Source organism: Arvicola amphibius, chromosome 6 (assembly GCF_903992535.2).
Source record: "Arvicola amphibius chromosome 6, mArvAmp1.2, whole genome shotgun sequence".
NCBI classification, from domain to species: Eukaryota; Metazoa; Chordata; class Mammalia; order Rodentia; family Cricetidae; genus Arvicola; species Arvicola amphibius.
The window spans coordinates 13,917,289-13,934,418 of record NC_052052.2 but is presented as its reverse complement, the minus strand read 5'-3'; the positions used below and the strand labels follow the sequence as shown (position 1 = coordinate 13,934,418).

General features: G+C 43.4%; 2 protein-coding genes across 3 annotated transcripts in view; one reads left to right on the top strand and one right to left on the bottom strand.

The window, feature by feature from the left end:
* Pla2g5 (phospholipase A2 group V) overlaps positions 1-16,842 on the bottom strand; it is a 56,119-nt gene extending 39,277 nt beyond the window's left edge. The window contains exon 1 of one of the 2 annotated variants that reach the window (XM_038333460.1): positions 16,720-16,842. Coding sequence is in view for 1 of the 2 variants with exons in the window: in XM_038333459.1 (XP_038189387.1) it covers positions 16,720-16,805 (86 nt within the window). In the remaining variant the exon portion in view is untranslated. The remainder of the gene's footprint in view (positions 1-16,719) is intronic. The other variant, XM_038333459.1, reaches the window with a different exon arrangement.
* On the top strand, positions 11,904-15,444 carry Pla2g2a (phospholipase A2 group IIA). The gene is made up of 6 exons (XM_038333465.1): positions 11,904-12,004; positions 12,162-12,244; positions 12,898-12,949; positions 13,160-13,304; positions 13,606-13,715; positions 15,101-15,444. The coding sequence occupies exons 3-6, from the start codon at positions 12,907-12,909 to the stop codon at positions 15,241-15,243; spliced, it is 441 nt and encodes a 146-aa protein (XP_038189393.1). The 5' UTR covers positions 11,904-12,004; positions 12,162-12,244; positions 12,898-12,906; the 3' UTR covers positions 15,244-15,444.
* Positions 16,843-17,130: the final 288 nt, after the last annotated feature.

Sequence of the window (17,130 nt, the reverse complement as noted above, 5' to 3'; positions counted from 1 at the left end):
AGCTTTGTAGCCTGTCCTGGAGCTAGCTCTTTTAGACCAGGTTGGCCTCAAACTCACAGAGATCTGCCTGCCTCTGCCTCCCAAGTGTGGGATTAAAGGTGTGCACCACCACCACCTGGCCATGAATGTTAGATTTAAGGAGATTCAAGGAAGCAATAGTCTCATATGGCATGTATTCACTTTTGTGAAGCAAATGTTAAACTCATGGTCAACATGTAATAGAATCATCCCTCAAGACTGGAAAGACTTGGTTACAGAAATCTTGGATCCTTATCCTCAATTACAATGAAGGATATGGTAGAAAGATGAGTCTAAAACCATTGAAAAACAAAGTATGGCTAGAGGGATGGAAATCTCCCAAGATCAACTTCTTGGAGAGGGAAAGTATACAAATACAGAAAGCCAACCTCTGTAAGTGAGCATACCCTGACTTCATGCCATGCAGAAGCTTTGAATGCTTCCGAGAGAACTGAAGAAGTAGGAAAGGAAATTTAATCATTTTCTAAAGTTGTATAGGGCCCAAAATTAACCTTCACTGATTTCTTACAAAGATTGTCTTCAGCAGTAAATAGAACGGTACCAAATTCAGAAGCTAGAAAAATAGTAATAGAAACTCTGGATTTTGAAATTGCTAATTCACAATGCAAATGGGTAATTGGGCCTTTAAGGGAAGATCAGCACCCTTGGGGGAATGGATTTGAGATCCAATTAATATTGAATCTCATGACCATGATGATGCTTGGATAGGAGAGGTGATTTCCAGAGGTTTAAAGAATAATCAAATATCAGGTGTTTTAATTGCAGTAAACATGGTCTCCTAAAACTAATTGTAAACAGGGCATTCCTAGAAGCAGTATTTTTTATAAGCATAATCCAAACAGAATGCCCTTTCCTTCAGAAATATGCAGAAAGTGTGGCAAGAGCAAACATTAAACTAATAAATATAGATCAGCAAGGAATATTCAAGATAATCCTTGCCATCAGGAAAGGGCTCTTGCAGTCCACTAAGCCAAATTTAGGATCAGTCATTTCCTGTAACCATGGAGGAAACTCCTTCCCAGAGCAATTGAAGAACCTAATGCCTATTGTAAGAAACCATATTTCTCTGGATGATAGAACAGCTATAGAGGAGAGAACAAAAAATCAGGAGAATCTGTAAAGAACACACTTTGACAAACTTCTATAAATGAACAAAGACCAAAGTTAAAAATATGAATAAATGGCATTGTCGTCGAAGGTCTTATAGACACAGGTGCACATGTCACAATAATTGCACCAGAATCTGGCATCCAAATTGGACTCTTCAAGAAATAAATGTTCAGATTTTAGGGATTGGAACTTTATCTCAGGTAAAACAGAGCATGAGGTAGGTCGAATGTCAAGAACCAGAAGGGCAGAGAGAAATATTAAAACCATATGTGGCTAACATAGCAATGAATTTATGGGAACGTGATTTATTTCAGCAATGGATACTCAGATGAACATTTCTATGATCTCAGAAACAAACCATAAATTAATGTATGTTTGTGGGGAAAATATTACAAGGTATTATAAAGAACGGTCATTGACCATTCAGGTTGTATAAGAACTGGGCAAAAGAGCTGCTGATATTGCAAAGGAACAGACAGCCCTACCTTTAAAATGGTTGACAGAAAAACCTGTATGGGTTAAACAATAGCCTTTAACAATATTGAAACTTCAGACCTTAGGACAGCTGGAAAAGGAACAACTAAATCTTCAGCATATTGAAGAATCATCCAACCTTTGGAAGTCTCTTGTATTTGTTATTACAAAAGAAAACTGGGAAAAGGAGAATGGAAACAGATCTAAGCACTGCCAACAAGCTTATTCGACCTATGGGTCCTCTACAATTGTACGCTTATGTTTCTACATGGTATGGTGGCCAAAATCTCAGGCCATAATTTGCACCTGTCACACAGGAGGGGGTCACCTCCCTAACCAAGGGTCAGGATGTTGTTCTGCTTTTTCTTTGTAATTTGGAGGATGCCTGGGATAGAGATGCTAATTCAGCCTATGTGACAGAGCTAGCATACAGAGCAGGAAGATAAGGAGAGGTAACAAAATGGGCATAGAAAAGTGTAGTCAAAGGTGTGTGTTGTGTTCTTTTAAAAATGCTACAGAGTCCCAGGTGGCAGCTGTAGGCAAGCAGCAAATGCTATGAAGTCCCAAATGGTGGTAGCAGGCCATGTGGTGGCAGACCGCAGGCCCTGCGAGCAGCCAGTCCCAGGCAGAGAAGGCTGCCGGTCTTAGAGCGGTGGCCTGAGCAGTGGTGGCGGCCCATGTGGTGGCAGGCAGTGGGCTCTGGGAGCAGCCAGTCCCAGGCAGAGATGGCTGCCGGTCCCTGAGCAGTGGCTGGTCCCAGGCAGGGAGACACGTGCAGGCTGGCAGAAGACAGAGACATGGTGAGGTTGAATATTTATTCAGGGGAGTTATGAAGGGGAAAGGAGGAGGGGGAGAGAGACAGAGAGAGAGAGAGAGAGAGGAGAGAGACAGAGACACAGAGAGAGAGAGAGAGAGAGAGAGAGAGACAGAGACAGAGACAGAGACAGAGAGAGAGAGAGAGAGAGAGAAGGGGAAGCAGAGAAGTGGGGAGAGAGGCAGAAGCGAAGCTGCCTCTCCGAGAGGAAGATGGAAAAGAGAGCAAGCTCAGACCGGAAGCTGAAGATCAGCCTGCCTCAGCGGATGGGGGAGGGAGTAGGCGTGGCTTGTCTCTTAAAGGGACATGGACCAAAACCATAACAGTGTGGACATGACCAGAGACATTCGCCTGGTTACCTAGGAAACAGAGTGCTAGTGAATTTCACCCTCAGTTTGTGTTTTTTGGTATAAAGGCTGTTTGGAGAATAAATGAGAGGAATTTTGAGGATGTGAACTCAGGATTTCATGAGGGACCACTGAGCATCTCTGTCCCGAAAAAGCCATGTGAGATGTGTCTTTAATCCCACACTTCCCCTCTTGTCTGGAGAAATAATTTAGGGTCTGGGCTGGCACTGGAACCCAACATACAATCTGGAATTCCTTTGCCTTCTCTATTACCTAAAGTATGGCCTCTTATAGTTATTAATTTAAATGATTGTTTCTTCACCCTACCTTTACAAGAAAAAGACAGAAAAATTTGCCTTCACAGTGCCTACTTATAATACTTCTTAGCCTGTTAAGAGATATCACTGGAAGATTCTCACACAGAAAATGTTAAATAGGCTGACACTATGCCAATATTTTCTTTGACAGCTGCTGAAAATGATCCATAAAGAATTTCCTTAATCTATAGTTTACCATTACATAGATGACAACTTACTAGCTGGTTCAAATGTAGATACTTTAGAAAGAATGTGTGAAGATATAATGAAAAATTTTTTTCCTTGTTGGGAATTACAAATTCCTCCTGGAAAAAATACAAAGAAGAGATTCCATTAATTATTTAGGATATAAATTAGGACTACAAAATTTAGATCCCAAGGGTGCAAATTAGGCGAGATTAATGAATTTCAAAGATTACTAGAAGACATTTCCTTTCTATGGCCCACTATTAAAATTAAAAAAAAAAATCATGAACTGAGTAATTTGTTGAAAACCTTAGATGGTGACATGGAATTAAATAGTCCAAGAGAATTATTAGCTGAAGCTGAGAGAAAATTGGTTTTGGTGGAAAAATAAATTAAAGGATGCACATGTGGATCATTTACATCCAGAGACTGATTGCATTATGGTTATTTTATACTCTAAGCATTTTCCTACAGGAATATTAATGCAGAGTAAAGATATTATCTTAGAATAGATCTTTTTACCACATAAACAGAGTAAAAATTAAAATGTTTTATATTATGTGGGAAAGGGAAAATTGAGACTTTATCAATAAACAGGAATAGACACATCAGCAATTATAGTACCTTGTTCCTAATGATGAATTGACAAATTATGGGCAAAAGAACTTTGGCAAAGAGCTTGTAGTGATTTTGAGGAGAAATTAACAACAAATATCCCAAAAGCAATATAATTCATCTTATAAAGAGAACTAATTGGATCCTTCCTCTGATTGTATGGGGAAACCAACATCTGGAGACCCTACATTCTATACTGATGCAAATAAATCAGAAAAGGTAGGCTACAAATTAGAAAATTTAAGTAAAATGGTTCAAAGCCCTTATGGTTCTGACCAAAGTCAGAATTATATGCTCTTCTTAACATAGTTACTGATTCACAATATACAGAAAAAGTTGTTGTGCATATTGAAACACCTGAACTTATTCCAGATAATACAGAAAAACTTTGTTATTTTATTCAAATACAACAAGTAATCAGAAATAGAAATCATATATATATTATACATATTATATTCTGAACATATATATATATATATATATATATATATATATATATATATATATATATTCTGAACCTATATGATCTTCCAGGACCTCTAGCACAAGTTAATAAAGAAAACGATCAACTATTAATTGGAAATATGGTGGAAACCTCAAAATTTCATAAAAAACATCATGTTAATAGCAAAAGTTTCAAAAAATATTTTTCTACCCTTTGGAAACAAGCCAAGGAAATTATAAGAAAATGTCCTACTTGTTCTTTATACAACCAGACTTTATTACCTGCAGGAAACAACCCAAAAGGTACTCAAAGGAATGAAATCTGGCAGATGGATGTGTTTTATTTTGTAGATTTTGGAAAATTAAAATATGTAGACACACCATTGGTTCCTCTTCAGGATTTCAATGGGCAATTGCTCTAAGTTGGGAAAATACTGATTCAGTAATCACACATTTGCTAGAAATATGGCCATCATGAGTATATCTGCACAAATAATGACAGACAATTCTCCAGCATATGTCTGTAAGAAAATGAAAGAGTTTTGCTTATTAGAATATAAAGCATATTACAGGTATGCCAGACAATCTTACAGGGCAAGCAGTTACAGAAAGATCAATCAAACTCTAAAGGATATGTCAAATAAACAGAAATGGGTAATAAAGACCGGCCATAAATGATGGCATATTGCTTTATTAACTTCAAGTTTTCTAAATGCTAGTGAGAAAGGAACAACAGATGTAGAGAGACATTGGATAATAAAAAAAATGGAATTAAAGCATCCAGTATACTTTAAAGATGTGTGGAGTTCAGAATGGAAAACAGGACATGTGTTACATTGGGGAAGGGGTTTTGTTTTGTTTCCACAGAAGAAGAAAAGCTATGGATATCACCAAAGTTGATGAAGATGTGATTTGGATAAGAGAGATTTCTTAATTAGAAGAGATGATAGCTCATCAAATATCATTGCTGTTTAATCAAAATTAATCTATAAAACTAACAGATGTTTTTCATTTGATCAGATATAACTTGCCAAAAGAAATCTCCCCACAATTAGGGTTGGGGAAAGATTTTGTTCCTGTCTTTTCAGGAGAATAAAGGTATCCAACTGAGGAATCCAAAGACCACTGGACAACTGAGACATCTGAAGGAAAGGGATAAATCATCCAGAAAAAGTTTCCCAAGAGAAAGAATAAACTGACCTATTGGCATATCACATTTCCAACAGCATAAAATGTCGTAAATCTTTCTGCTATTCTCTACAGACATATAATTCAAATGGTCTTTTTGTTATCCCAGGCCACTTAAAGATTAAGCTGGCTTTGGAGTTGGAATATGACTCTCTCCTTCTCTAAACCTAAGCATGCTTATTAAAGTAAAATCTAAAATCTCTGTCTCATGTCAAAAAAGTCACCTGATATGGGACATAAGAAAAAATATTTAAGGATTACTTTATTGCCACTCATTTCATAATCCTTTGGTTTTATATTGACTCTTAAACAGCTTTTCTTAAAGCACAAATTTTATTATATAATATATATATATGTATATCCTAAATTTTCTGTCATGCTAACTAATTCTAGAAAAAGTTTCATCTACCTTCCCGTACGTGATTTCAGGTTTGAGTCTCTATCACTTTTCTGCAATGAACCATGAACATGCCTAACAGTGACCTTTGAAGTCTCCAAAAGGAGGATGGGGATCCACAATGACGATTCCTTCAGGGCTATTATAGCACCATTAATCTGGAAAACACCACCTAAAGATCAACTTTTAGACCATAAACTCCTCAGAACAATTTCAAGGTGGTTAGCTGAGATGATCCAGCCTCACAGACTACTCCAGCCAGGACTTGAGACAAGCCCTACACTTTTCCATTACAGAGAGAACGCACAAAAATGATAAACTACCTCTACCAGGACTTTACAATTAACCCATTTTATTTTTTAGGATCTGCTAAAGATGCTGTCACCCCCAGACAGTAGGAAGTAAATAAACCTAAGAATATGATGCCCACATTCCCAAGAGGTGGGTTTTTGGTCATTCAATGGGTTATGGATATTTGTCATTGTCTAGAGTGCTTGGGTACAAGTTGTTATTGGTTACGGTCAGGAGGAAAATTGAACAAAAGAGATTAGATTCAGAGTTCTTGTTTTGAGAAGAAAAAAAGGGGGAATTCAGATATGATAGGATAAAAAGGTAGATTGTTGGATACATTGCTCAGTCTAGTTATAGTAGGGAGGGCCTTGGACCTTCCCAAAGCAATGTGCCTTTCCTTTCTCTAGGGAGTGGATGAGAGTGGGGTGGGAGGGTATGTGGAAGGAATGGGAGGAGAGGGAGGGACTGAGAACTTGAATTAGTATGTATAATGAAAAAGATAGTTTGTTTTCTTTTTTAAAGTAATTAAGAAATAAATCGTAGATTGTTGAATCTATTGTTAAAAAGCGACTACTAGTTTTAAATATTTTACATTGGATTGAAACTGTATATTGTATACAAATTTTGTATATCAATACAAATTTGAGATTAATTTTGTTGAAATGTACTGTACATACATTTCTACTCTTGTTCAAGTTATTATGCCTATACAACTCACTTAATAATGTAATGCAAATTTCTAATTTTTGAAAGTTATTATTGCCAACTGTTTAGGATAATGAGGAAATGCACGTTAGTAATTAGTCGCCTATTACAATAAAACTTGTAGTCATATTAGGTATGTTTTCAAGGTTAAAAGGACATATATTTTATTGAGACAGTTCATCTTCAAACACTCCAGTGAGCTACAGAATATGGCATTAAAGATGTTTTAATAATATTGTTGTTGTTTAATGACAATGAGACATGTTTGCTCCTGGCAGCACCAATTTACTTTGGAGAAGATCATGGTCATCAAAGAAACTCCACAGGGAGTTTATTTTCTTTGTGACAAAAGTAAGCCACTAGGCAAGATAGTGCTCTTGCCTCAACTGCTGACTGCATGTTGTCCAAATTGAACAAGCACTACACAAAAGAGTGACCTACTAAACCTTGCCTAGACAAGGAGGGAGAATCCTTCCAAAATCTGCTTCACAGAAAAGTCTGTCAAATATTCTAGGCATGTAGGCCAAAGATGGGTGTGCTAACATCGCAGAGGAACCATGGGTGACTGTCCAGACAGCCAGCCGTTTCTGTCATTTCTCACAGTTTTTGGAAGTTGCTTGTTTGCACTGCCTGCCTACTCAGTTACTATTATTTCCTTCCCAGGTCTCTTGGGGAATTGAAGACTGGATAGTTACAGTTACCAAATGCAGAAAGGAAACTCACTAAAGAGGTGTAAAGCACATAAGGTTGAGAGACGTCCAAAGATATTTTTGGATGGTAATGCAAGTTAGGTTAGAAAGCAAATTAGGTACAAGACTTTGGACTCAGCAAGATAGGATAGGCTGGGGCCCAGCCTCGGCATATTGCAAAATGATGGAAATTTAGGAAGATAGTGGACAATGGGGGAATTCCCTGGGGCTATGTCGGGAAAGGGCTATCCAAATTCTCTCTCTGTCTCTCTCTCTCTCTCTCTCTCTCTCTCTCTCTCTCTCTCTCTCTCTCTCTCTCTCTCTCTCTCTCTCCCCCCATTTCTAATCTCTCACCTTTCTGTCCTGGGGATGGCAGCCTAGCTGGGGCAGAGCACAGCCTGTTGTCTGCAGTCACAGAAACACAAACATCATCATATTAACTGAGTGGTTCCATGCAGCTGCCTGCAGCCCGGGCTATTCTGTTACCTCTCCGTGACTTCCACTCAAGTAAAACCACGTTCCTGGCTACACCATAGTAAAGAACTTCAGGATAATGTAGAGGTCGAGTTCATTAAAAGGTGTTTTTGGACTTAGATTTGAAGCTCAAGTACCCAGGAGATCGGCGAGACACCCCCAAGTATGGTTACAGGCTTCTCGAAGGAGACTCACTCTTTGTCTGGGCAATAGCTGCACACATAATCCCTCAGCTTTCTAACTCCCATCACTAGGGGAAAATAGTTCACAGCAAGCTGAGAGGCTAAAGCATTTCCTTTTAAAGGCAAAGCTGTAAAGTGGATTTATGAGCTTATAACCAGTAAGACGTACCAAAGGAATTGGGCTAGGGGGTTAGAGGACCTTGGAGCCCAGAAAAGCCACCATTTGCTTAGTTTACGTATCTTTAATGGTTTTTTACTTAAGATGTCTTAAGGAAAATGCCCATCATCTCTGCAGGCAATCTTGGCTTTATCAGCAGTGTGTGGAGCTTCCTGACTCTGCCAACAGGAAAGACAAACCAACCAGATCTCAGGACACAGGGTTTCTTTTCCCTATCCCACCTCCTCAATTTTCTTTTATCCTGCCTTGGTCATTTGCAGATACTAAACCATCCTTGCATACTGGGGATGAGCCCCACCGGATCCTGGATGTGACCTTTTTAACCTACTGTTGCATCTGGTTTTTGAGCACATTGCTGAGGATTTTTGACTCTGCTCATCAGCAAACACACTTTGTTCTTTGTCACCCTCCAACTAGCATGTGATTCCCATTTGAACAGAAATCTTGTCTTGTTCAGAGATGCCCAAGAGCTTAGGTTAGACATGGGTGGAAAGAATAAACCAAGTGGCCAGAATTCTGAGAAAAAGTCCTGAAGAAATGAGAAATGAAGAAATCCCATCTGGTGTCATCAGGGCCCTTAGTACTGATGCAGTCCTAAAGCCTGGATTGGTGGGGCCAGTGGGATATATGGAGGGGGGGGGCAGCTTCTGCCTATTGCTTCCTAAGTACTCTGGAACCTGAGACGCTGAACCAAGGCAGAATGTCTACCACAGGGGATGAGGTCTCTGACGGAGATGAGATCTCCCCGAACCTTGATGTAGGCTTCACATCAGCTGCTCAGGAGAGGAGCCTGGACAGAGAGGAATGCAGGAGCTGGCAGGGAGTCACCTTACTTCATTGTGCCTTCATTCCTCCCTCCATCTCCCCCTCCCTCATCCTTCCTTTCCTTCTTTCCTTCCTTCCTTCCTTCCTTTCTTGTAAACAGCTACCTTCGTGATCATGGTGTCCCCCCTGCCAGGTAAGTAGTATTCACATCTGCTTTCTACTAATGGCAAAGCCCCCAAACTGAGTAGTCTAAAGGAGGCAAGATAGAAAGACTCAAAACTGGTGTGACAAGAGAAGGAAATCCTTCACGTGAGCTCTGGTTGGTTTGTCCTTCCTGCTGGTACAGCCAGGAAGCTCCAACACCAGTGATAACACCAGAAGCGCCCACAGAGATGATAGGCAGCTTCCTAAAGACATCTCAACCGAAAATGTTAAAGACAAATTAAGGCATGCCTACTGAGGACCCAAATGATTGCTAACCTTGATTTTTAGCACTTCGTATTCCCAACAACACACCTTGTAAACCCACTTTCCAACTTTGTTCATAAAAGGACACCCTTTGACCTCCCAACTTGCTGTGAATTACCCAGACTGATGGAAACTAGAGAGCCACGGGGCCAAGGAGTGAGACTTCCCTGAGAAGCCCACATCCACACTCGAGGATTCCTCTCTTCCCCCAGCACCTCTCTATTAAGTTCTGTGCTTAAGGCCTCTGCTTTAAGAGTCCTTCCATGAGACCTGCTTCACTGCTGGCTTAGCCTGATACACTTTCCATGGCAAAGCCAAAAATCCAGCTACACCTGAGCGCAAGGCTCTATGTGGGGAAGGAAACTTTGCAGGCAACACTTCCTGGAATGCTGACTCCACCTCCCTCGCTGCTGACACAGGTATCAAAAATGGATTGGCTCAGGGCCCTGAGGCAGAGGACAGAGGAGCCCAGATGGTTGGGTCCTTCTGAAGGTGAGAGTCTGTCCAGGACTCTCCTGCCTTCTGTACTTGTTGGCATCTTGGGCTCCCTGGGAAGTAGAACTGTCACCCTGTGACCACCTCTCTGAACCCACATTTCTTCCCCTTTGCCTAAAGACATCAAGGTTGATAGGATCAGGGTTCTAATGAACTCATCTTAGCTATTCATTTCTTCAATGACTCTATTTCCGAACAGGGCCGGAGCCTAAGGTTTCAAGATTTGAACAGGAAGTGAGGTCCAAAAGGAGGACACATTCAACCAATAACATATTCAATGAAATCTGCTTTTAAAGAAATGAAATAAGCTCATTTTCAGAATATCAGAAGGACATCTGCTAGAATGACTCACATATAAACTACAGGAAGATGCAATGATTTTGTTTACCAATAACATAAAAGAAAAATCCTTCTCTTCCTTCTCACACTAGACTCTCTGAGGGTAGTAGAATGTTCCAGAATAGCTGTCCTCCATTCCACCACTCAGTATCCAAGAAGACAGCCTCCACCTTCATCATCTTCCAAGAGGAACACAGAAAGGGCATGAGGTGGATCTGGTTTGGGTTTGTCCTGATCTGGACATGACCCTTTGAACTTACCCTTTGAGCCCAGCTCAAGTCTGAAGCAGGTCTATGACACTCATCTACCATAGGCTACAAAGAGTGAGGGACAGCTGGGGTGCACTGGAATCCCACAGCCTCTACTGAAGGAGTATCTGAAGGATTAGTGTCCGGTGATTTACTTAAGGCCAGGGACACCAAATTTTTAGCACAGGTTGGAGGGCAGGGGGAGAAAGATGTTTAGTTTAGGAACTAAAGCACTCAATCACTATATCCGTGAAGCCTGGAGAATAAAGACATCATAGACCCAAGAAACATTAAGAAGCCCACTGCCAAACGAGGGTTAGGAGGGACAGTGGTGACGGCAATCTGGTGGGAAAAATCAAGAACAACTGCTGGATTTTTTCCAGGTTTAAAATTCTGACAGAACTGGTAAGATGACTCCATCAGTTAAGTGCTTGCTTTGCAGTCCCGAGGACCTGAGTTCAATCCCCAGAACCTATGTAATATGCACACATTTGTCATCCCAGTGCTGGGGAGAAGAAGGTGACCAGGTCCCTGGGACTCCGTGCAGCCAGATTGGTTTACTTTGTGATGCTCAGGTCAATGAGAGGCCCTGTCTCAAAAACCATGGCAGACAGTTCCAGAAGAACAATATCCATGGGTGTTCTCTAAACTTTCCACGCATGCACACACATATGCACACACAGCTGCACACACAGGCAAAACCACATCACATAAGCACACAGAGAAGAAAATCACATGGGATGAGAGAGGGGGAGGACCATGAAGGGGAGGAAGAAGAGAATATGGAGATGCTGGGCTCTTTGGGGAACAGAGAATCCAGCCCATCCAATCCTTCCCTGGCTGGAGTGGTCTGTGGGGCCCCAAGAACTTGACTCCTGCGACATCCTCATCCCCCTCAAGAAGTTTGTGCAGCCTTGGACCTCACAGAGGTTTAGCATGTATCTTTTGTGATTGAATGAATGATGAATGGAAGAAATGAACAAACTCTACTGAATCAATGTCTTCTTTCCTATTCGCAAATGTCAAAATCAATTAGGAAAAAGAACATTCCTGGCTTACAAACACTCTTGTTCCCACTGTTTACAAAGCCCTTGCCCACTCCTGGGAGTGCTGCTGGGAGTTGACCTGTTGGTTACACCCAGATTGGATAGAGAAACTTCCTCAGCCAGGAACTGAGCCCTTTTCTCAGAAGCCGGAGAGTTTCAAAATCAGCCAGATTTATTATAGTGTCAACCCATGGTATGAAGGATTTTCCAGCTCTCAAGGCTCTCCAGCCAGATGATGAGGGGGGAAAGGGGGAGGATTGCTCAGGGCTTTGGGTATCCTATCTATGAGACCACTATTTGACCACGCCCACCTATCCATCCCTGTGTCTCACCAACCCCCAACCCTGCAGAAGGAAAGGATATTTAAGGGCAGTTGAAGTTCAGGAAAAACAAGACAGGCCCTTGGAGAAGGAGCTGCGGCATCATCTGAGAGGTAAATGCCCAGAAACTCCAGCCTTGTGACTGCACTTGAGTGGGTTGTCTAGGTGCATGTATGTGTGTGCTCATGGACATGCCTGTGGATGTGAACTACCATCACGTAAACACTTAAAGACAGTATTTGTGTGCAAGTATGTTGTATGGGTTTGTGAAGGTGCTGAGCAAGAATTCAAGGGCATGTGTATGTACAGGCAATCTACACGGGGTTAGAAAGGCTTGCAAAGAGAATGTGCAGTTTTAGTTCGGGACAAGAACTGTTGGGAATCAAATTCCATGGATGGAGTTCCGAAGCCTTCACCCTAACGCAGGGATGCAGATTGAGTATCTAATGAGGAGAGACATTGCCTTCAGCCACCCAGTTTTGTGGAATGAATCCAGTCTCCCAGAAGGACTGAAGGAGGTGCTAGGGTGCTCCTGGTACTGTATCATATTCCACAGAGCAGGGAAGGGACAAGGGGTGACACGCGTGATGCACTGTCTGAAGCCACCTATGCTCTCTGTGACCTAGCCCCATGCAAGAGCATGTCTGTACTCCAGGGTTGCTAAGTCAGACAGCAGAGCAGGGGCTGGGGCAGAGGTCTAGGTGAATGTCTGCCGAGACTCCTGGTAGGAAACCCCGGGCCAGTTGTCTATACTTGTCATTCACAGGCTGACAACATGAAGGTCCTCCTGCTGCTAACAGCTGTGATCATGGCCTTTGGTAAGACTTGACTCTGAACTCAGCAGGGGGGGGTGATCTAAGCAGAGGGGCACCCCCTCCTCCAGTGCTCCTTCCCATTGCCCCAGCCCTCTCTCAGTGGGAATGGGAAGGAAGGCATTTGTGGGGAGAGAAGCAGTAGAGAGATGCCAATGTGGAGGAGGGGCACAGGGTTCACTGTCCTTCACCGGCCATTTCTCCATCTCCTTTCAGGCCCAATACAGATCCAAGGGAGCCTTGCACAGTTTAGAAAAATGATCTTACTTAAGACGGGAAAGAGAGCTGAGACCAGCTATGCTTTCTATGGTTGCCACTGTGGCTGGGGTGGCAGGGGATCCTCCAAGGATGCGACAGATCGGTGAGGACACCCCTATCTTCAGTTCACTCTGGCTGGGACGGTACTAGGACAGAACTGGTACCAGTTGCCTCAGGACCCTGGTGCGGTCAGGATTAGGAACAACCTGGTATTTTTCCTCAGGGCCCTTGGGTACCCCCACCAGTAAAATAGTCGGTGCATTGGGAACTCTGTTCTAGACCCCTCCAATGTTTCTGAGTCTCTGCTCAGGGTCAAAGATCAAGGGACGTGGGGAGGCACTAGGACTCCAGGGCTGTGAGAACACAGCCTCAACAGGATATGCTCCCCCACCCCCATCAACCAGGTGCTGTGTTGCTCACGACTGTTGTTACGACCAACTGCAGAAAGACAATTGCGGCACAAAACTTCTGACCTACAAGTTCACCTACGAAGGGGGCAAAATCACCTGCTCTGGTAAGAAAAACTCTGAGATCCTGGCGAGCTGCCCTCATGTGTTTATTGAGCAAATAAATGCTGGGCAGTGTGCTGGAGCAGAAGGGGGATTTATCCCTGCTTAGAACCTCACAGAAGACTCCAATGGGAAGGCAGAAACAGGCTTTGCAAAGCCTGAGGCTTTGCAGGGGGGTCCTGGAAACAGTGTTACCTAAGCTGAGTCCTAAGAGAGTCAGTGAGGCTCACAGTGGGAGAGGAAGGTTGGGCCATCCCTCAAAGAAGGCCCAGCATGGGCAAAAGATCAAAGAGGACCATAGTCCACTCTGTGCTGCCCAATGGACACGTGAGGATGAGTCTGAGCAGTGAGACAAGAAGGGACAAGAACAAGCCGGGCCTTCCTAGCCATTGTCTTGAGGTCTGGGGACCACAGCAACAGGGACCTATTATTTAGCAAAGTAGCAAGAGACACTTCTGCACAAAGAGGGCTCACCCTGGCTGGGGGATGGGCAGGAGGGAGGGGGGCCAGTGAGCCATGCTGCCTGCAAGGTGGTGACACGTGGAGTAAAGGGGCCTTTGTCAGATTGGAAAGAATTCTTAGGGCAGTGTGGTGCCAACCTGGGCAACTGCTGCAGCCCGGGGTCAGGCTAGCTCCTCAGCTCTGGCATGGTGCCAACATCTGTGCTTATACTACAAGTCACACTAGAGCTCTGAGAATGCCCTTGGCCACCAATGACAGGTGGCTTTCCCTCTCCAAGACTCTTTGGAGAGGGGGAATGAATGCTTCCCAGAAGGCCCTGCTGACTTCCTCTTTAGCACTTCATTCAGAATGAAGCTGCACAGGACCTAAGACCAATCACAGCCAAGGAGAAAGAGTAGACCACACAGGTTTTACCAGTTCCATCCATCCTGAGTCAGTGAGGCTGGGTTTCCTTACACAAGCAGGTCTGTTAACAAGAAGGTGGGGCCAGAGATGAGGCTCAGCTGGAGAGTGCCAGCCTCACATACACAAAGACCTGGGTTCCATCCCTAACACTGTATGTATAAATTGGGCATGATTTAGCGTGCCTGGAATCCCAGAGCCCAGGATGTTGAGGCGCAAGGATCAGAAGTTCAAGGTCATCCTCAGCTACATAGGGAGTTCAAGGCTAGCCTGAGCTACATTAGACCCTGTCCTTAAAAACAAAAACTAAACTAAACTAAACTAAAACCTAGAAGAGATTGTCTAGGAAGCTAGGCAAACCTCTGGCAGGCATTGTGCATCCCCATCACATGGGCTGTGTGTCCCCATCCGATGGGGTCTGCCTTTCCAGTGGCTCCAGTGCTTGCCTCAGAACAGGCTGGTCCCCACCAGCAGCCGTGGGATATTAACAACCGTCAGCTCAGTGTCTGTTTCCCTCTAATTTCAGCTGACCAGGACCCCTGTAGTAAACAGCTGTGCCAATGTGACAAAGTCGCAGTTGAATGTTTCCACCGGAACCAGAAAAGCTACAGTTTAAAGTATCGATTCTATCCCAACACGTTGTGCAGTGGAAAGTCGCCAAAGTGCTGAGGGAGCAGCTTTGTTCCACATCTGAACACATTGTCTCCTCTAGCACCTCTCTCCAGCCCAACCACGTCCCCCCTGTGATAAACACCCCTCTGCCACCCTAGAGGCAGGGTAGAGGTCCTTCTGTCACCACTCAGATGAGACACCAAAGCCTGGTGAGTTAGACTGAGCTTTCCCTTTCACCCATCTACCTGGACTGGCAGATTGTCCGCCTCCAGCTTCCCCTTGGCACCCAACCTCCTGCCTCACAGTACTACGGAAGCTCCTAAAAATAAAGTACTTCACTAACAACCGTGTGTGTTCTTTTAACGTGAAGTGAGTCTGATATAAAGTATATATGCTAAAAGTATAGGTTTCGCGCTGCGGAGATAGCGCAGTCCATAAAGTGCTTACCGTGCAAGCTTGAGAACCTATGTTCAACCCCAGCATACACACACATGAGGCACACACTTGTTCACAGTCTTAGAGTTGGGGAAACAAAGGTGGAATCTGCTGCGCCATGACCAGCTAGCCTACTTGAATCAGCGAGTTCCAGGTGAGTGAGAGACTCTGCCTTTAAAACCAAGGTAGATGGTGTCCTGAGGACCCAAACCTGAGCTTGTTCTACAGCCTCCACACATAAACGTGCACATATATGCATGCATGCATGGGCATGCACACACAAAGCCACACACACACACACACACACACACACACATACACATAGGCTTCCAGGTTAGTATAGACAGGTCTAACCATAAATACCCCACCACCTTAAGCCCTGATTCTGTTATTCAAATGGAGCCCCTTTGTCAGAGTCTCCTGCTAGGGCTTGTTTGGGAATTAAGAGGGGACACAGATGTCAAACCGTGTCTAACCACTACAGCTACCATCCCTGTCAAAGGCTGAACTCCCTCTCCCCGTCCCCAGGCTAGAACTGTTTTTCCTGGCCTATGGGAAGATGCAGAAGCTGAAGCTGGCAGAATAAAATGAAGTTGCTTCTGTCAAGGCTCTACCACTTTGAACTTAAAGAAAACAGAGATTATGATGGACGGCATCATGTGCCCACACGCCTGGCATAGACCTACTCCCAGAAGACTGCCAGAGCCATGGCGTGTGCAAAGCTGCCCACCAAACAAAAATAAACTCCTGTGCCTCCTGCACTTGTCAAACTGAGAAGCTTTGCACAGATCCGTAAAATGCCCAGTCAGCTCCACACATCTCTTTGCCCGGAAAGGAACAATCAGAAACCAGTGAGGTCCCCAGTTCGGGTAACATCTGTGGGAGCAGGGCCGACGAGTAAAGGCACTCAGTTGTCTGTCTCTGCTGTCCCTTCTGCCTACTTTGAATCTGCTAATTTTTTCACACATTAAGATAAAAACAAACTGCAATAAAAAAAATAAAACATGCCACCCCCCAGATGAGAGGGGTTTTTTTTTATCCAATAGAAGATGAAATTTTTAACTCCTCTCACCATCAGATAGTGATCCTGCAACTTACATCAACTCCTTGGCAACCCAGGCGCCTGAGGCACCCTCCTCAGAAATGAAAACTTGGGATTTGAGGCTTGAGATGATGAGCTTCATGAAGCTGTTCTGCCCTTTCAAGTCACCCCAATGCCAGAGCCTGAGCCTTGTGCAATAGTCAAATTTTTGGCACAAGAAATCTGTTCCGAGTGTCATGCCCACATGAACACTGCCAATGACCTTCCAAAATTCAATCCCCAAAACACCTCCTACCCAAATTGAGGAGTCAAGTAAACATTCAAGCAAAAGCAAAAAAAGGATTGAGCCAGGGAGGGGTGTTGGCAGGCCAGCAAGATGGCTTTTAGTGAGTAAAAATGTTTATTAAACAAGTTTGCCAACCTGTTTAATCTCTGGAACTGCTAAGGTATTTGGGGAGAAAGTTGTC